This window comes from Chinchilla lanigera, unplaced genomic scaffold (assembly GCF_000276665.1).
Source record: "Chinchilla lanigera isolate Chin_1 unplaced genomic scaffold, ChiLan1.0 scaffold00010, whole genome shotgun sequence".
Classification (NCBI taxonomy): Eukaryota; Metazoa; Chordata; class Mammalia; order Rodentia; family Chinchillidae; genus Chinchilla; species Chinchilla lanigera.
The window spans coordinates 3,429,105-3,451,098 of NW_004955411.1; the positions used below are offsets into that span (position 1 = coordinate 3,429,105).

The 21,994-nt window shown below is 39.7% G+C and overlaps 1 protein-coding gene across 3 annotated transcripts in view; it reads right to left on the reverse strand.

The window, feature by feature from the left end:
- Fam120b (family with sequence similarity 120B) overlaps positions 1–21,994 on the reverse strand; it is a 91,341-nt gene that overhangs the window by 42,304 nt on the left and 27,043 nt on the right. For all 3 annotated transcript variants that reach the window (XM_005377628.2, XM_013510751.1, XM_005377627.2), the window contains exon 3: positions 20,014–20,194. In XM_005377628.2, coding sequence (XP_005377685.1) covers positions 20,014–20,194 — 181 coding nt within the window. The remainder of the gene's footprint in view (positions 1–20,013; positions 20,195–21,994) is intronic.

A 21,994-nucleotide genomic window follows, 5' to 3' on the forward strand; every position in this document is an offset into this window, starting at 1 on the left:
ACCTGTAAATTGTGCTTCCTCTGTCCTCTAGAAGCAGCAACACTGGAGGGCCACGTATCTCAACTTCAAATATATGCAGATGGCTTGCACTGTAATCTGACAGACAGCAAGAAATACACAGTCCGGATGGCCCATCCTCAAGATAACCCTTGAAATATGGGAGTATTTGCTCCATTGTTTGAATGCATCCTAAAATGTCTCCTTTCTACAGGCACGTTCTGAAAATTCCTTTTCCATGATTAGAACTTGATCAGCAATCCTGCAAGCTTATTTTAACCACTTAACAGTCTGTCATTTCAACCAGTTGATTCTTGTTTGCACAAAATACACTCATATGTCTGTTTTATGTTGACTATTTTTTGCATACTTTTTTATTTAGAATGCTATATTCCTCTTTGATGTTTGTTTCTAGTGAAATCTAATAAGTTCTGGTTATTTCTTTACTAGTAAATTTGTGTTTATTTGTGAAAAGTAACCTATTATTTTTGCTACGATCTATAAAAACTCTTATTGTAAGTTTATTAGATATAATTTTTATACTTCCCCAAAACTCAGTGATATTCTTTTACAATACAAAGCAGACATACATGTAGTACTGCGACTGAAAACGAAGGAAGTGCCTAAAGATTTGCAAAAGTAGAAATGAAAAAGGGAGAAACGTCAGTGTATCAGCGAGGAAGTCTGTGTTCCGCAATGGAAAGACAGAAAGTTGTCTCCTTACTGTCAGTCTTCACAATATAGAAATGACAGGACTTGAAAGAAGAAATGAAAATTCTAATAGCACTCAATGATAATAGTTATTCTATGGACAGTAATGACAAAGCTGACCACCATCTAACAAGCTACCCTGTAATCCAAAAGCAAGGAAAAATAGTATTATAAAATATTTATGTACCTTCTGGACCAGACAATACGGAACTCATCTATTACTTATTCAAAACAAAGGAGTTCAAAAATCATTTACAACTTAGGTCTAATAGACCAAATAATGAAAAAATACAGGATAGCAAAGTGCCAACCAGGATGTCCGTCACTATTGTCCTTACAATTATGTTTAGTGGGTAGAGATTTTACCAAAATTATGCCACCCACAGAAAAAATAGAAAGGCCAACACAACAGTGTAAAGTATGTTGTTCAAAGAAAAACAATAATGCAAAAATAATTCAGAAAGAGACCAGATACTACTGTTCGGATTGTAACACTGCACTGTGTACTGAATATCTTAAGATGTGCCATACACAGAAAATTACTGAATAAATTTGATTAAATCATCATTTTTATATTTCCTGTTACCTTATAAAAATTCGCAAAAAATATGCAATTTTTGGTCACCCTGTATTTATAATCACTGGACTGGTAAGTGGTTAAAAGGGTGAGATAGGTTCCTTATCTCAGCCTTGGGTACCTCACAGACCCAACCAGGTAACAGTGGAAAGCACATGGCAGAAGAAAGCTCTTCATTCCAGGGCAGCCAAGAGAATGTTGGGAGAAGGAGCTAAGGACAGGAATCCATGCGCCAAGGCCAAGCCTCCAGTGACCCACCTGTTCTAAGGAGCCCCCACCTCCTAACAGCACATTCAGCTATGAACTCAACAATGGACTCATCCACTGATGAATGTAGCACCCCCATGATCCAATCTCCTTCCATAAGCCCCAGATGTGAACACAGTAGAGTCCTGGAGAACACTGTAGACCTAAACTATAACAATCATCAACACCTTTCCCCACCTCAGGGTACAGGCTATCACTTAATCCAATGAGGCCAACAACCAGAGCTGATTCAACTGGTCCTACGATGCCTCATACTGCTACAGAAAATACTGAGAGAAAACTGCTAGGATGTGAGAGTCCTTTCTGGTCTAGAGCTTAACTATCTTAAACCATTATTAGTACTGAGACTCTTTGTGGTAGATTAACTAATGGTCCACTTGTAACACCCAGCTGAAATAGAGACACCGGCCTACAGCCCTAGGCTGTGCGCCAGGGCAGGGCTGGCATTTAGAGACTGGCAAAAAGAGAACAGCTCTGTGAAGGAAAAAGAGACCAGGAAGGGCAGAGCCCAAGAGGGACACAGACATTTACAGGCAGAAGCCACAGAGACTCTACAGTGTGGCTCTAGGGTGTAAGGCCCACCCAAGGATTGTTGCCAACAACATAAAAAGAAAAATGGAGGGGAAGAGGGTGGGTTGTTGATTGTCCTGAAGAAGCTTGTCACACTCGTTTTCCAGATATGAATTCAGCTGTCCTCATCATTGGAAGAACTTGGGTCCTCCCTGTCACTGAGGACGGCTGCGGTTCTCTTCACGGGAGCTCTGGTTCTTACTTGGAGTGTTACTTCCTGGCTCCAGTGCAGATCCCTCATCCTGCTGGCAAAGATCCTTCATCCCACTGGTGCAGACTTTCTAGCTTCCACCACTGACCTTTTGGGCCTTCCCAGTGCAGATCTTTGATATAGACTTGCATGAGATATTGTCATGGTCTCTAGGTCTTCAGCTGGACTTGTTCAGGGCACTGAGTGGGATCCAGGCCCTCAGCTGGATTCTTTGGGTCTTTAGTGCATGGACAGATCTCTTGCATTCTTCTGCATTTGACTTTTTGGGTAAATATTATAAAATAATCCCATAAATTATGTGTCTTGTATTAAATCTATTCCCTTGCAAACCCTGACTACAATACTATTCGAAAATCTGGTAGCAGTAACTGAGAACGAAGGTACTTTGGTATGTTGGATGATTAACTGTTGTAAAGCAAAGACAATGTGAAGGAAGACTTCCTTAGTCAACAGTGTCACTGAGCCTGTCTTGAACCCATCAAAGGCTGCAGCCACCATTTTGATCCAGGAGTGGCACTGACCTGTTGCTTGTCCCTGCATGGTCTCATCCTCAGGGACCTCTCTGTAACTCTGTAAGCACTGGCTCTTCTCCTGTCTCCTGAGCCTCTTATCTTGGCTCCTCTAGGCTCAAGTGCCCCAGACTGCATTCCTCTCTGCAGCCATTGCTTCTCTCCTGCCTTCAGCTCCCTGACAGCGGCTTCCTTGCTCACTCCTTCAATTCCTTCATGTGGCTTCAGCGCCCACACTACTCCACCAGCATGGCACTGCCAGCACTGGATATAGCCTCCTGACTGTGAAACCCAGTGGATGCTATGGAGTCTTTCTGGCTTCTGCCTGTGAATGTCCGTGTCCCTCTTGGGCTCCACCCTACCTGGGGTCACACTGGCACTGCAGTGATGGTGAGGCTATCTCCTGCCCAGACCAGTTAGAACAGATTCCTGATCATTCCTTGTCTACCATCACGTTCCCAGCCAAGCCAATCTCCAATGTAAATAGCTAGGAGGCTTTCTGTTCTTTAGTTCTGTTTGTTTGTTTTTGGAGACAAGGTCTTCCTGTGTAGTTCAGGCTGGCCTTGAACTTACTATGTAGCCCAGGCTGGCCTGAAACTTGCAGTGATCTTTTTGCCTCAGCCTCCCTAGTGCAGAGATTACAGGCGTGCACCACCACACCCAGCTCTCTTTAGTTTTCTTTTTTAAATGAAGACAAGACTGCTCCCTAGTAAAGATCTCTCAATAGCCATCCAAGGGCCTCAAATATAAATGCAGATCTGTCTGCCTGCTGCTTGCCTCTGCCCTAGCAGCTCTCATATAAGGCTGAAGGAGCCCACAGAAGCTCTGTGGAGGCACAGATCAAGGCCTACTTTCAGCACTCCTGATTCCCAGGTCTGTGCCAGGGCTGGCTTCTCTAAGCCACGCCCAGGCAATATGATGCTTCTGGTCTGGGGACCTTGCGAAGAACACCATGCTCCAGCCACACTGCAGGTCCACAGGATCTTTAAACTCACAGTGGCCCACTTTGCCTCTATCTGGTGACAGAGTTCCTCTGGTTCAGAACTACCTTGACCTTCACTTGGCCTACCACTACTCTCCCTTTACATCTCCATCAGAGACCAGTCCTCAAGGATGATACTTTCTCACTTTCCCCAACCTCAGTGCTCTGGCTGGCTGCTACAATGCTCACTTATAACTTGGTATGGTCGCCCATGCCTGTAATTCCAGTGCTCTGGGAGTTCAAGGCAGAAGAATCACAAATCTGCGCCCAGACTGGGCCACTTAGCAACTTAGTGAAACCCTGTGTCAAAATAAAATTTGAAAGGGCCACAGAAATAGCTTGGTCGCAAAGGCCCTAGGTTTAATCTCCAACAAAAAAAAACAAAACAAACCAAAACTGCTCACTGATGTACAGGCCATCCACCCCCACTGTGAGCTCCTGCAAGCAATGACCCTCTGTTTTTAGCAGAGGCCACATCAGACGTTCACGAAGTGAATTTAATGAATACATTCAATTTGGCCTAAATTTCACTCACTGGGGAAAAGGGGAAGGTTGCTTTTGATGGTCCCTGAGTATATGATCTCCTAAAACTGGTACTGGCTCTATCAACTCACTGGGAAGGACACTGTCAACTCTCCCCTTGGGAAATTGTAGTAACTAAAACTACACTGTTTAGAATTGAGTACTGATAGCTACACGCTATACAGACTTTTGCACAGGAGAAACTCCCAGTTTCCACATGCAAAATGATAAAAACCGAATTAGGCTGACATGATTTTTCATTGCCTGTCTGGCATTTCATCTGAAACTGTGGTAAATTCCAGGGAAGGATACAGAGAAAGAACCCGGTAACAAACATGAAGAGATATACAAACTGTATTGGGCGGGGCAGTTAAAATATATTTTAATAAAAACCAGGAGCTACAGTGTCCTATAGATCCTGCATCCCCACCTCACCTGTGTGACTGTACAACAAGTGTGGCTGTATTTCCTTCTACTCAAGGAGGACCGAATGTAGCACACAGAGCCTGGAACGGCCATTTCCAGTATAGAAAGCATCTATACCCATCCCAACTTGAATGCAGCTATTACAGACAGCTAAGTTAGGTAAAAATATCACAGGCAGTAAGAGATGGATAGGTACTCGAGGAAGTCAGTGCAAAGGATAAAAACGTATTACAACTGTGGCTGGAGGTACATCTGTCAAAGGTCAGGCTTCAAGATAAAGACAGAATGACCATGCCTGCATGCCTCCCCAAGGGATAAACAATAAATTAAAGATTATAATGACCTAGTGTCACTTGGTCCAATAAAGTCTAGATAAACATCAGTCACCCAGGTGGGTAAGCAAGACCTCCTGATCCATCCTTTTCAAAAAAAAAGGAACTTGGGCTAAGGCTTGGGCTTGCATATACATTTGCTATGTGACCTGCTTTCCACTGGATCACCATTACCTAAGAGTTTATACTGGTACCTTTCTGGCTGATCACAGTTTTGACCCACACTGTACTCACCTTGTGATTTTATACTCACCTCATGATTTTGGTCTATAAAACTTCCTTTGAGAAGTGTGCTTGTTGGCAACCCACTTTCAGATCCCCTTCTACCTCTCAGGAGGTATCTCTCTCAAATTTTTCTTATTCTTAATCTCTGTTGTTCCTTAAAATTCATTCTTCGATTTTAGGAAACATGAACTTGGCATATCTGACCTCTAACAGGTTGGGAGTTATATTATGTCCCCCATATCACAGCTTCTCACCCCCAGCCCAAGTTCCTGCCCTCAGACACAGTCACACCTCTCTAGCACTCCTTTCAAAGGCCAGAAGCAGAGGTAAAGCACTACCCAAGACAAGGTTAGAACTTTCTATATGCTGGGCTCAACCTACACCTTAGCTGCTGCACCAGCAACACTGTTGTGCGATCACTGCTTAAAGGGCAAACAGAAAGTATCACTGAGCTTGTTCTTTACTATTTCCAAAGGACAGATACATCTTTCCATTTTGAAAAATCTTTTCTATTCAACTAAGACTTGTTTTTCCTGTGAACAAAATCATGAAACCATTTCTACTCCCAACTGTTGCTCCTAACACCTCTGCCTGGACCAAGTGTACACACAAACTCCAAATGACATCTTCCTCCCTCACAGCAGGAGGAAACACTAATTTTGCTCAATTGAGAGGACTCAGGCGTGGGGGTGGGGCAAAGAGAAGGAGCAACACCAATGTTGGTTTTAACCCCTTCATTATGGGATGTTCCAATATGGTAACAATCTACCTGTCTTTTAAAAAAAATGTTGGTCTTGTGGTTCTATAATATTTTCCTATTTCTGAATTAGTTCATAATCATGTGGTTTTAGTTCTTACACTCCTTTTGTACACAAATTTGAAAACAGTAACCCATTAACCTGTTCAAAATGAGGCCATAATTCGTATGTCTTGCTGTCGGGTGGCTTGAATCACTCGTGGTACATGCACGACTATTCTATCAGGTGGCTTTTATGTTAATGTTATTAGTAAAAAGACAGATAAAAGTGATTAGATCTGTTTGTACCACAAGTGGTACAAGCCACCAGGAACATGTTAAGTAGATATTTAGGAGGGACTTTGCTGAGAAGGCCAATGATGGCTAGCTTCATCACAATGCTGCCTCTAAGTTTCCTTAAGTTCCTGGAATGTATGCTGAGAGGAAATGAGTGTTACAAGGACAAAAGGCAACTTCTTCAGGCGGCCAGTATGCATGGGGCTTCTCCAACAGTCAACTGGGGAAACCTACCATAGCAAAGCAGACTCTGCTTCTTGATCTTTCTGAGATTCTTCTACATCCTGAAATGTGTATGGTTTCATAAGGTGATTTAAACTGTGATTACCATCAGGGAGACTAAAACATAGACCCGGAGTTAGTATCAGAGGCAAAAGTGAGTATGAAGCCAGGATGGGTGGGGTGGTCTGTGAAAACTCCAAGCCTCCCTCCCTCTGGCCACAATGCCATCTAGCACACTGGCAGACTCATGCAACTGTAAAAAGCACATACAGTGCAACAGTAACCTATACTCTCTAAACGCTGCTCTGAGACAGTTCCCCACAGAGAGGACCTCCAGTCTCCACACACTAGTTCAGGGCCAGGGCTAAGGCCATACAAGTGAAAGAGGTGCTAGCACAGTGTCCCTACTAGGTAGCCTGCACATTAAATGAGCAGGCTCTCTACAGCTAGTAAGACTGGACTCTGCTGAGTGAGACACCAAGTTTCTCTTCCACCTGAGTCTGAAATTCAACCACTAGAGTTACCCTTTCCTAAGGAATCCCTTGCTAAATACAGATACCCCTGAAATGATACAATTTTAAGCATACTGATCACCTGATTCACACCAAGAATCCTGGTAGGTGCAGCAAAATGTCACTGACATCACTTAAGCTCAGCTCTCAGCCCAGTGAGACAAGGAAAGTATGTGAACTAATGTGCAAGTGCAACAGGACTAAGACTAAGGACAGAAGTCATCACAGACTTAGACCAGGAATGAGAGAACTGGGTGGCAGTTGTTTTAAGAACTTGAGAGATAACCAGATTTGACCAAGCTCACTCCTACAGTTAAAAAGAAAAGCCTAAGTCATAAAAACAGGCTTTGTATTTGTCAATGTAGATTCAGTTTATCCAGCACTGGCAAGTGAGTGCTCAGGTGTACCTCAGGACTCCAGTGTGTGGAGGTCATCAGAGAACCAGAACCCCAGAGAAAGGGAAAATGGTGTAACCCTAGAAACCAAATCTACATGACTCCAATCAGTAGGCAGATATTCGCAAAGAGAGCACAAGGCCTTTGTGAAGAAACAAGAAAAGCAATGGACCTACTGCAAGGCAGGTGCCTAGGTAGGTGGAGGAGAAAGGAAACTTCTACATGAAAGAGTTGAGAGATGAGGTTAGTGAAATCTCATGATGCAGGAAAACAAAGACAAAATCAGGAATTAAAAGACAAAGAAACAATATAAATCCAACTAGTTTAACATCAACCTTGCTGCAGTTCTAGTAACAGGAAAAAATCATGAAGAAGGAATCTGCTGAACATCAAAGATAAATGTAATACTATCATATAGGAAAAAAAAAGACCAAAAAAGGGGACACAAGTCACACTAGTACTCGACTTCAACAACAAATATGACAGAGGACAGCAGGCAGTTGAGACGGAAAACAATGCTGATAGGAAGACAGCTGGGCAGTCAAAACAGGCAAGGCCACTGACCATCAACACTAAAACTAGACAAACAGTGGAAGCAACTACATTTATGTGCTGAACAACTGGCAGTGTTAGACAGTGACCCCAGAGGGAAGGAAGACAGTGTTAAACCACCATAACTCAAATTTTTCCAGAGGCAGCCTTGTGAGAAATGGAAAGCCAGCTACCTCACCAAGGTCTAGAGGGCAGAAAAGCAGGGAGCAAGAGCAGGAAGGAGCAGGAGCAGGCATGTGGGGGGAGTGAGCACCCTTAAGGCACTGTATTAGGCACATTTTTATGGCTGTGATAAAATACCCAACACCCATGTTAGGGTTTAGATCAAGAATGACCCCAAAATTCTCACATGTTCAGAAGAGATTGCACGGTGGCTAGCTCAAAGGGCACTACAGCTGAATGTCGTGTTGGGAGGTGGGGGCTGGTTGAAAGAGGTGGTCATTAGGGGCATGACCTAGAAGGCTGTATCCCCTCCCTGGCTCCTTTTTCTCTCTGCTCCCACGCTCCCATGATTTAGCAGCTTTTCTCCACCACACCCTTCTGCCATGCTGTTTTTGCCTTCCAGTCAGCCAACCATGGACTGTAACCGTGTGCCTAAATAAACATCTTTTCCTTTTTAAGTTATAAGTGTTGGGTAGTCTGTTTCAGCAGTAGCACACGACCAAGACAACTCAAAACTTTAAAATGCTTTATTTTGCCTACAGGGTTTCACAGAACGTAGTCTATATATGGCTGACTGACTCCAAGGCAGAAATGCATGGTGCAAGAGCATGGCAAAGGAAAGCCACTCAACCCATGGCAGCCAGGAAACAGCAAGTGAAGGAAGGGACAGGGACAAGAACACAATCTTCCCGGCCATGCCCCCGTGACCCACCTCTTCCGACCAGGCTCCACTTCCTAACAGCATATATAGCTATAAACTCATCAACAGATCCAATCACCTTCCAAAAGCCCCACCTCTGGACACATGAAACTTTTTAGAGACATTTTAGATCTCACTGGCTGAAGACAAAGCTGTCCAAGTGCAGAACAGCACAACTACTGGGAGCTGACCAACAACGGGAAAGACCACAGGACCTGAGGACAGTGGTGTCCCCACCAGCCAAGACTCTGGACACTCAGGCGACAGCCTAAGAAAGTCCTACATGAAGACCTGGACACAAGCTGCACAATAAAAATGACAACAGAATTAGCTTGAGGTTAAAGCTTAAGATGAGGCTTGGAAGGACCAGGAAATTAACTGGACACTCTTCACATCCAAATGACCCAGCACATCATCAAAAATGACTAAGTATGAAAAAAACCAAAGTTGTGGACCGCTTATAAAGAGAAGTTGAAAAAGGCCCAGAGGAAGATGTGAAAAGAACTGAGACAGAAAAAGTCCTTGATGCAATAAAACTCAGATTACTTCAAATATGACAGAAAATACAAGCCCACATATCTAAGAAGTTTGAGAGATCCACAAAGGAACAGAGAGCAATCCACAGCAAAGTCAACCAAACTAGTGACCAAAAGAAAACCTTACAGATTGCTGAGAAAAGACACTGGTGAACAACAGTAAAAAGAACCACCATCATCAAAGACACAAGCTAGACGAAAACACAGTAACACCTTTAAAGTGCTCAACAACAAAAAATATACCTAAAATTCCCACCCAGCAAAACTGCATCACAAAAATAAAGATGAAACAAAGGCATCTGGGCTTTTAAATGGTTAGGAAAAGTAGTATTTTATGACTCAGGAGTATCATAAAATTCAAATTCTGTCACATGGGAAAGTTAGGCAAAGGTTTATCAATGTATAGGCACACTCATTCATCAACACTATCTGTGCCCACTCCTGCACTACAACTGCAGAGCTGGGCAGCTGTGATAGGCTGCAGGAATCTAACAATCTGAAACACTTCTCTGGTCCTTCAGAGAAAGTCTGCCAACTCCTGGTTTTTTTTTTTTGGAGGTTTTTTGTTTTAAATTTTAAAGAGAAAAAACACTAAAAACAATGACACAAAATTTCACACCAAGATAGAAGGAGAGTAACAATGGTTAGTACATTGCTTATTATTATCATCTTCAAAGCAGCTGCTCAGATTACAAGACATAGGCATGAAAAATTCGAACAATATAAACACAAACCTTTCTTTTCAATGAACTAACAGAAATTAATAGTATAGCTATCTTAACAATTGTGTGTGTGTGTGTATATATATAATTCATTATTTACTCACTTATTTATTTTTTACTTTTCCTTTTCCCTCTTCCCAGTTTGTCTTTCTTTTGAACAGTTTCTTTCCATTTCCCAATATCTAGTGTACCTTTCGGCTCTTACTCTTTCAGCTTCTTATACTAGGGAGACAATATGATGTCAACCCCTGGTTTAAAAGGAAAATGACAATCACATAATAAGGTATTTAAAAAGTGTGTGATCTAGAAGGCTATATTCTCTACACTTCCATTTACAAAGTATTCTCAAAATGAATGGAAACATTGTGATGAAGAGTAGATCAGCAGCTGCAGAGGATAGGGGGCAACAGGGAACACCTCTGTGCTGAGACCAGGTCTGCACCTTGACTGTAGTTGGGTTTACAGGAATCTTAACTGGAAATAAAAATGTCCCCAACCCACACAAACACATGTAAAAATGGTTAAATGATGAAAGAGGTCTATAGCCTAATAGACAATACTATGCTGTGTCATTTTTGTAGTGTTGATGTTACACTAGCCATAGAACTCATCTCTGGAGGGATCTAGGTAAAGGTATATGAAAATCTACGGACTGTTTGTACCATGTTCTGTGAGTCTGTAGTATTTCAAATTCAGCAAATTTTTAGAATATACATGACACAATAGCAAAACTACTGGAAGGAATCAAAGTATACTGATAAAAGGCTTTTACAGTCCAGAAAGGGTGGCATAATATTATCTGAGGATAAATTGTGATTTTAAGACATATACTGTAAACTGCAGAGGTGGGGGCAAACCTTTTAGAACTTTCTATGATACAAACAGCCTGCTGCAGCATGCATTCCATAGATTTGCCATCACTGGTCTAAAATACTCCAATTAAAAGACAGAGTTATTTAAATTTTTTTTTTTCTTTTAAAGACTTTGTTGGACTGGACATGCTGTTTAAGAACAGATGTACTTTAAAAACAGAAATAAAGATTAAAATAAAAAGCATACAGGGCTGGGGATATAGCTCATTGGTGCAGCGCCTGCCTGACAAGCAGTAGGTCCTGAGTTTAACTCCTGATACCACCTCCCCGCTTCAAAGAAAAGCATAGAAAAAACACATGCCATGCAAACACTAGTGAAAACACTTGATGCATACATTAGTATCTGACAAAGCGAACTTCAGGACAAGGAGTATTCTACAATTCTTTCAAAAAGGAAATCTTGAGAAGACTGGGTTATGGCAGGCTCCAGGCAGGCAGCACTCAACAAGCAGCTCCAGGCAAGTACATAAGGAAAGAATCCTATACACAGAGGAATAAAACAATCAAAACCACAAGACCGGGGGCTGGGGATTTAGCTCAGCGGCAAAAGCGCCTGCCTGGCAAGCGCAAGGTCGTGAGTTCGGTTCCCGGTACCAGAGAAAAACCAAAAAAAAAAACCAAAAAAAAAAAAACAAAACCACAAGACCATGAGAAAGAATAAATCTCACTGGGAGAGAAGATAAATGAGCAAGAATCTGGGGCTGGGGATGTAGCTCAATGGTAGAGTGCTTGCCTAGCATGCACAAGGCCCTGAGTTCAATCCCCAGTACTGTACCACAAAAAAAAAAAAAAAAGAGTAAGAGTCAGGAATGAACCAAACACTAAAAGAAGTCAGGTACTAGTACATACTTCCCATTAATAACACTTAATATATAGTCATAATTCTCCAATTAAAAGACACAGATTGAAAAATTGGATTAAAAAAATACTTAACTATATGTTGCCAACAAGAAACACACCTCATCTGCAAAGTCATACATTAAAGTAAAAAGATAGAAAATGATACTCCAGGCAGCTGGAAATGGAAAGCAAGCAGTAATACTTCCGTAAGGTGTGACCAAAAAATACAGTTAATGCTTAAATTTTAAAAAATTTTATTACAGTAAAAGATATATTGCCATCAATGCTTTTCAAAATATTCTCCATTGCTTTGAATACACTTATCCTATTTGTTCTTGCCACTTTGTGAGGCAGTTCTCAAAGTCATCTTTCATGTCTTTTGTTGCACTACTGTGGTTATCTCAATGCCCAGAAGTGATTCAAAGCATTCACTCTTTTTGAGACAAGGTTTCACTGTGCAATTGAGACTGGCCTTGAACTCACTCTGTAGCCCAGGATAGCCTTAAACTCACAGCAATCCCCCTGCCTCAGCCTCCCAAGTGCTGAGATTATAGGCATGTACCACATGCCCAGCTTGTTTGTTTTTTTGAGACAGAGTCTAGCTATATATTTCAGGTTGGCCTTGAACCCATTATATACTCCAGCTGACCTTGAACTCATGGCAATCCCCTGCCTCAGCCTTCCAAGTGCTGGGTTATAGGCATGCACCACCACTCCTGCCTAAAACATTCACCTTTTATGGGAACAATTCACCAAGAGAAGGTAACAACTGTAAACATGTATGCACAAAATGTTGGTGTACCCAATTTCATAAAACAAAAAACTACCTGACATAAAGATAGATTCCAATACAATCACAGTGGGTAACTTCAATACCCCCTCTTACAAATAGATCAACCAGATTTAAAAGAAAAAGAAAGAAACATCAGAGCTAAACTATACTATAGGTCAAAAGAGACTTACATCTACATTGTTCCACCCAACAACAGCAGAATATACATTCTTCTCAGGAACCCACAAAACTTTCTTTAAAAGGCCAAAGATAGTGAACCTTTTAGAGCTTCTAAGATATGAACAGCCCACTGTAACATACATGCCATAGGTTCCCCACCACTGGTTTAGGCATAAACCAAGACTTGATAAATACCAAAAAACCTGAAATAATATCACGTATCCTATCAGATCACAATGAAATGAAACTAGAAATCAACAGCAAAACAAACCACAGAAACTACACGAACACACGGAGACTAAATACAGTAAAACATTTCTAAGCAAGCAGTGGGTTACTAAAGAAATTAGGGAAGAAACTCAAACATTCCTAAAAATAAACAATAATGGAAATACAACATAACAGAATTAATGGGACACAATGAAAGTAATTTGAAGAAGTTTATAGCTATGAGTGGCATTAGAAAAAAAACTATCAAATAAATAAACTAGCAATGTATTTCAAGGTCCTAAAACAACAAGAGCAAATCAAACCCAAAATACTAGAAGGAAATAATAATGACCAGAGCAAAACTTAATGAAATGGAGACTAAAAGAATATCAAAGGTTCAATGAATCAAAGAGGTAGTTCTCTGAGAAAATAAGATTGAGAAACTGTTAGGCGAACTTACCAAAACAAAAAGATCCAAATTAAAATAGAGATAAGAAAAGCAAAATTACAACAGATACTACTGATACCCTGAGGATTATTAGAAACTATCTTGAAAACTTATATTCCAATAAATTGGAGAACCTAAAAGAAATGGATGGATTTCTAGACACATTATGACTCACCCAAATTGTATCAAGAGGTTTAAAAATCTGGGCAACCCATTTGGTACCCCTCCTGTCTCTCAGGAGCTATTCCTATTCTCCAATAAATTTTCCTGTCCTCGACCTCCACTGTTTCTTGGAATTCATTCTTCAACTTCAGGGAACATGAAGTTGGTATATTTGACATCTAGCATGTCCCCTGAATCATCTTGGAGGTTCCACTGAGATAGAAGGTAAGAGTTTGCTTTTGTTTCATGGGACCTCTAAAATATTTCAACTAAATTCTGGATTGTGAGTCACTTAGGTAATCAAAATTGTCGTCCTTAAATTTTATGCCTTTCTTATGCTTATCTTTGTCAGTTGCTTAGGCCTTGTCTCCTTTACGCATTGTCTTTTCTTAAAATGGTAATAAATTTAAATTTGAGAACATGGAGGCTGGGTATGTAGCTCAGCAACAAAAGCCCTGACTGGCAAGTGCAAGGTCCTGAGTTTGATTCCCAGTGCCAAAAAAAAAAAAAAGAAAGAAAGAAAGAAAGAAAACTAAATTGAGAACATGGGAAGATTATGATGTTTCTTTGGGGCATTTTATTCCTATTTTCCATATACTGTTTTTGTTTTTGTTTTTTTGGTACTGGGAATCAAACTCAAGACCCTGTGCTTGCCAGGCAGGCGCTTATGCCACTGAGCTATATCCCCAGCCCTGTATTTTGGACTTAGTTACCAAATTTACTAGTGTTCCTTATTTTACCTGTTTGACTTGTTTGACTGCTATGGTTTGTTCTCTTAGACAGCAGCACCAGGGAAATGTAATATTAGAGCGTCCTCTAATGGGCTTTGATATGAAATACTATAAAATGGTGTTTTGTGAAATCTAGTTCACTTAGAAAATATATGTGCCTATTAATAAACCATGGGACTCCTTCCCCAATTAAAAGACACTAGGTCGGTGGCTATCCTTAAGACTTGGAGGACAGTTTTCACTGAAACAGATTGGCTCTGCTATTCTTCCACACTCTAGAGGAATAATGTCAAGTCTGTTCTGCTTCAGTTTCCTTTCTGGTCTGATCTTCCACTAGTGAGGAGGCAATCTTAGCTCTTGAGATTCCCCAGGCTGAGAATGATGACTCAGGTTCAGATTGTCTCAATAACTAACCATGAGCATGAAAAGGGAAGATGCCCTTTCTCTGATCTTATTTCTGAGCTTTTCTTGCCAGTTAGTACTTTCCTTTTTCAGAGGCACTCATAAGAAAATGAATGTTTGCTAACGCTGAAAACAAGAAAGTCATCTTAGATGAATAACACATAATCTATCTCTGGGTCAGATGAGATACTGGAATTTTGCCCATCCAGGAGAACACACAAAAAGGCAATGTCCTGGCTGAGTGTCCTGGGCAACAGTTTCCCTGCAGGGACTGAACCTGAGACACAGTGAAGAGAACCAACTTCTGGGTGAAATCAAAAGAAGCTAGTTCCACAGCACCATACTAAGGGACCACACTTAGCCTAAGGGAGGATCTCCAACTTTCTCTTTCTCCTCTTAAGGCTAACTATCATCTATGTGTGTAAGAGAGAAAAATACTTCAATAATTTGTGGATTTTGAAACCTTTATTGTAAACTTATAAAGTGCTACATCATGATTTTGCTCAGGCTTTTACCTATCCCATTATAGAACTCTGACAAACAGTGGTTACTCTGCCAGCTAGTTAAACACTCTTAGAGCAGCTGCCACTCTTAAAGCAGAGGACAGTTATCCTAAGCACCTTCTGGTGAATCCCCATTGAACCCAATGGCCAATGTTGACCAGAGAGACAGATGGATTCCTTTCTGAAGACAGATGTCTGGTTACATGGACCAGTAAAAACAGACAGTAACTGAGGAGTTATGGCCAGGGCTACTCTCTAGCAGATACCAAAGATTTCTCAGTAGAAACTGGCTCTCAACTGCTCATTTGGGTAACCAACAGAAAAAAAATCTCCATTCATCTATCATATTCTTTTCTCTCTGCTAGTAAGTTAGAAACGTCTCCTAAGTTTTCCCCAACTTGCTGGGAGTTAACTTTAGAACCACCTTACCATTGGACTACCTCTTGCTCTAGAAATCAGGCTGAGGAAATATCCACTAACTGTTTGCCTTTCACAGAAGAAAACAGCTATCAATGAATGATTTATATTTGTGTCATATATGCTAACTAAGAGTAGAAAAGAAATTTTAGTCAGCCTGTTTTTAGTTCATATGTGCATAAAAGACTAATAAATGTGCATTTCCTAACATGTAAATTGTGATTGCTAGGTGCCAGATATAAGTTTAACATGTGAGCTTCAGTGATATAAAAATCTAAGTAGGTCCATAATAAGCAATGAAATTGAAATAGTAATGAAAATGTTCCCAACTAAGAAAAGTGCAGGACTCAGTGGATTTACTGTTGAATTTTACCAGACCTTTTTCCATGAAATAGAAAGGAAAGGAATGCTTCCAAATTCATTCTATAAAGCCAGCATTACCCTGATCTAAAAAAAGAAAGAAGGAAAAAGAAAACAGGAGACAGAAAGCAAGTAAGGAGATCATTAATATCCTTAATAAACACAGATGCAAAAATCCTCAAAACAATTCTTGTAAGCAGAATTCAACAACACATTAAAACGATCATACTCTATCACCAAATGGGCTTAATCCTAGGCATCTAATGATAACTTACATAAATAAATAAATGTAATAATACCATAAAAAGAATGAAAAAAACACATGATCATCTCAAAATATGTAGAAAACACTTTGACAAATTTCAACATCCTGCCAGGATAAAACCTGGAAGGAAACAGGTATAGAAAGATCTTTCCTTAAATTGAAAAAGCCTATATACAACAAACTCACAACCAACATATTGAATAAGGAGAAGCTGAAAGCATTTCCTCTAAAATCAGGAACAAGACAAGGCTGTCCACTCCCATCACTTTGTTCAATATATACTTGAAATTTTAGCTAGGGCAATTAGGCAAGAGAATAAAATAAAAAGAAAGGAAGAATACAAAAAGGAAAGGAAGAGGTCAAATTATATTTTCAGACAATGATTCATTATATAGAAGACCCTAAATACTCCATCAGAATACTCTTAGTTCTAATAAACAAATTCAGCGAAGTGACAGAATACAAAAACCAATACATAAAAATCCTACACAATGATAACGAACCCCCCTTGAAGGAAATCATGAAAACAACCCCATTCATAGTAGCTGCAAAAAATTAAATTAAATTAAAAACCTAGGAATCAGGGGCTGGGAATTTAGCTCAGCAGCATAGCGCCTGCCTGGCAAGAGCAAGGTTGTGAGTTCAATTCCCGGTACCTGAAAATAACAACAACAACAACAAAAAACCACCTAGGAATCAACCTAACCAAGTTGGTTAAAGACCTCTATAATGAAAACTACAGAACAATGAAGAAAGAAATTGAAGACATTAGAAAACAGAAAGACCTCCCTTGTTCACAGATCAGTGGAATATTAAAATAGCCATATTACCAAACATGATCTATAGATTCAATGCAATCTCTACTAAAATAACAAATATTCTACACAGAACTAGAAAGGATAATCCTAAAATTCAAAAGAAAGCACAAAAAACTGAGCAGCCAAAGCAGTCCTGAGCAAAAACAGCAATGCTAAAGGTACCATAATACCCAATTTCAAATTATACTATAAACCATACCTATGATCAAACCATCCACTATGTTTAAAGTGCAGAAATTCAAAGGTAAGCTTGCAAACAGCCAAAATGCCTGTTAACAGATGAATGGGTAAAGCACAGGTGGTACCTATACATAATGGACTACTATTTGGTCAAAAAACAAAATCATGACATTTGCAGGAAAATGAATAAACTAAAGAATCACGTTAAGTGAAGCAAACCAGTATTCAGAAAGTACTCATAAGTGAAATAAATCAGACCTGCATGTGTAAGCATCGTATTGTCTCACTACTATAAGACTTGAAAGAGCTAATAAAAACTAGGAGATATGACAGACATTGTGAAACAAAAGGAAAATGCTCAAAAGTAAAGGGCAACTGGGTTATGGGAAAAGAGAAGGGAAAGAAAGGGAAATTATGTATATATGTATATACAGGATAGCTAACATAGTCGTACTACTGTCATCTATTGCTCTACAGAGGAACAGTTAATGATTACTTGTTTAATCAATCTTGTACGACTCTATTTGTTTTCCTGACAAAGCACTTTGAAGATATCAGTAAGTAATACAACAACCATTGTTAATTTCCTACAACTTTGTCTGCAACTCTGTTTTGTTTGTATTGCTCTTATGCTATTTTGTAAATGGATGTCTGTTTGTTAATATGTTTTTCCTTTTTATTTTTTAAAATAAAATAAAATTAACAAAAAAGAAAGTGAAAGAGTGCAAGTTTTCTTTCACAGGCACAATCTAAAATAAACAAAATCAAGGAGAGATGACTGGAAATTAAAAGACTTTTAGTCATAGAAAAGGGGATGGAGGAAAAAGAAAAGGGGTAACAGATGAAAAGAAACAAAATATGACATATGAATGTATCACAAAATGTGTATCATAATATGCACCGATTTTACAGTAAATCTCGTAATTTTCAATTTTTATGAGGTCAATTCATTAAGGAACATAATCCTCAATGTATATACACTGAACAATAGAGGTTTAAAATAGACAATGCAAAAGCTGATGGAACTGAAGGAAGAAACTGAAAAACAACATTAGCTGGAGATTTTAACTCCTCAGCAACTAGACAGAAAATCAGTACATTGTTGATATTCATGGAACACTACACAACAACTAGAATACATAACATCTTCACATACACAAGAATAATGAACTAAACCAAGCATATAATATAGAATATCATTATTATCACCAGAAATCAATTAATAGTGATGTTTTATTTTCATACCCTAATAATGTAAACTTCATGTTAAAAGCTACAAAGTTAAGGAATTAAAGATCAATTTTGAAGGTAGGTTTCAATTTGAGTAATTTTTCTGCTATGTGGTTATCTAATGAAGTTACCTATATGGCTGTAAATAACATCAACAAAGTATCAAATTTAAGTTTATATAGCTTAATCTCATTTAATGAAATGGTTTGAAAACAATTACAAGTAAATGTTATTCTATAATGTAAGTTTTTTCCTGAAGTATCTTTTTTCCAAGTTCTTAGAGTCAATATGCACTTATTCAAGTTAAGAAAGAATATGGTTAGAGAATTATGTAAGAAATAGAAAAAACAAAAAACATTTGTTTAAATGTATGAACAGTAAACCAGAGTTTATCACACAGATTTTCCTTTCTGTGTTTAAACCAGCATAAAACTCTTTTCTGGTACCCAGCTCCTTCAGTCATGTGGCATCCACAGTGTGTGGAGTAGGAAGAAGGACACATTGGGTCATGCCAAGAATCTACTAGACACTGGCCTCTATGAACTCCACTATCGCTAAAAGAACGACAACTTTTTAATCTAATGATAATGTCACTACGTTCAGGTTATAAATGTTTACTTTCTGAAATAACAGCCTACTATTTTTATATTGGTATGTTTTAAAATAATGGTGCTTAAACAAAGAGGACCCCAAACACCTTTCACTGGCACTCTGGCTTCTTTCTCTTATCTTGATTATACCTTGCTAAGCCACATTCTTATCAAACCTGTCTCCAATCAGAGGAGAAAGTACCCCTAAGTTCTCTGTGTAGTGTAAACAAGGCCTCAAATAAGAAGTAACTAAGTGCATTATACATACCACTTGGCTCTAATATGAAGTATGGTCTCTTGTACACTATTCCTAGCAGTGAGTTAGGAGGTCCTGGGTAAATTCACATATGGGGCTCTCTGTTTACTGCTCTGGACATTGATGTTCCTTCCTCTATTCTTTGTGTTAAATATACAATGAAAAATATAAATTTAATTACCAAAAGTCTAAAGGAAATTTTAAAATATGTATATTTTATAAAATTATTTTATGAAAATCACATTTTGCAGGGTGTCTAAATAGGCATTGTCTTTATCTAGTAATAAACACACCCTATACTCCCACAAAAAGAATTTTATCATTTTTTAAAAAGCACAAATCCTAAGGCATAGCAATATGACATTTCATAGCAATATTACATTCCTCATTAGTGACCTCTGATCAGTTGCTTGCTAATTAGATAGACAAGCTCCTGGCACTAATCCTTAAGTTTTCATAGATGTGAGTGGTATTTGCAATTACAGATCTTATAAAGAAAAAAAAAAAAAACTATTTGTCTCCTGTCTTGAAAGAACCCACTGCGCTTCTTCAGTCACTTTCCCAGAATTCAACTCCAATGGAACTGTCACAAAGAAAGACCAAGAGGCGCTCACCTTGGCAGCCCCTCAGTAAGACTGAGTAGACACGCTGGCGGACAGGACGGTAGATGAAGGCCTGGCTGGGCAGAGCTTGGTCTAGCTCATCTTCCAAGGTGTTGCTGCACTCGATCTCGCCACTGCTCATGATGCTGTATACCAGGTAGCTTTCTGCATGGACATGATGGTTCTTAGCAATCTGTTCAAAATGAAAATGCAGTGGGTTTCTGCCATCAAATTCAGGATATTACTGACATTTGTGTTTTCTTTCCTTTGGACTATCACGATCTATCCTTAAGTGCGTTGCTCTTCCTCTGCTCTCTACCTCCAGTCTGCAAGTCTTGTCATATTGTACTCTACTACTTCATCATTTTGTCTACTCAAGGCCTCTCAGTAAACGGGTATTAGCTAATTTCCACCAGGGCTGCCACAAAAGGCTCCCAATCCAGTTGACTCCAGATCCAGTTTTTTCCCTTCCCAACTTATCTTTCACCACTACCATGCTGTCTTGTTGGAAACAGGTCCATTGCTTCCCGCCCTGAGTTGTTTGAATGGTTACCACAAATTTTTCACCATGACATTCCAGTCCCCTCAATCTCCTGCCTCCTGTTACTGTACATTCCCACAGAAAATGCTACATTGCAGTCTCAGTGGAACATTTTCATGGTTCCTCAAGAACAACCCCCTCCTACCTCCCCTTGCACTCCAGGAGCACAAATCTCCACCTCAAAAGCCTGTCCCCACCACAGCTCCCAACCTCCTACTCCACGATCCTTACATTTACCAAAAGTATCACTTGCTCCATGAACTTTCTACTCCTCTCCCATCTAGAACGACCCAACTCCTGCCCCTGGGGCTCAAGTGCCATCTTGTCTAACCTCTCCTGTCAAACTATGAACTGTCTGAAGCTAGAAACTACACTAGATTCATTCATTTGCTCAGTCAACAAGGTTGTTTTGAGATGGGGGTCTGTTTCCCAGGCTACCCTTGAACTCCTGGCTCAACTGAGCATCCTGCCTCACTCTCGGCAGCAGCTGAGACCACAGGTATACCATCATGACCAGACTCACTAATTGTTTTCTGAGCAAAAACCACAAGCCAGCACATTTCCTTCTGCATGCCACATCGCAGAAAATAAGGTATGTGGTTTAAATTAATTCTACTTCCTCATTAAATAGGCAGTTGTGATCACCGGGTCTACAATAACCTACATACAGGCTTTATTTTCCTCTGGAAAATATTCTTATTGGTTGGGAATAAATTAACACATACAGTACTACTACTCAGAATTCAAACCCAAACAATCTCCCAAAAGCATTTAAAATGTGATGTTACAATGACTTCTGCTATTAAAAATTCTGATTCAGAGTTTCATATACGTACACTTAAGGAGTCCTTGTTAACTGGACTCACTACTGTAGACCTCAGCCAATCTCTCCATCCCACACTTTCTTTATGTAAACCACAGGTTTAGTGAGAAATGCCAATCACAGGGCCACATGAAGGTGAAAGCAGGCAGTGTTTGAAAAGTATGCGACAGGAAACTTGGAGTCCCCCTCAGTTGGTAAGTGGAAAACCATCATCCAAGACTGCCCAAATGCCTGGCTCTCTTTAGAACCCACAGAACAACATGATGTCTCCTGCACTGCTACAGTGTCTGCAAACCAAGGGAGACCTGCTAATGCTTTTCCTATCAGTAAGCTCAGTTTTAAGTAAGAAAGGGAAGGATGGAGGGACGGATTAAAACAGGTTTGTTGTACTGTAGACGAAGAGTCCTTGATGCTCTGACCAGGTGATGATGATCACAAGTGACCAATGCCTCTGGACCTTTCCATACAGACTATTTAAGATGCTCAACTATGTATGTCATTTTAGGGCAGAAATGCTTCCAAGTTGTTTCTATTCCCTCTTCCACTTCTGATTCTTTTTATTTCAAAAGAGTTGACATTTTCACACCAAGATGCACCAAGAAATTTTTAATTTTGGTAACTGTACAGAA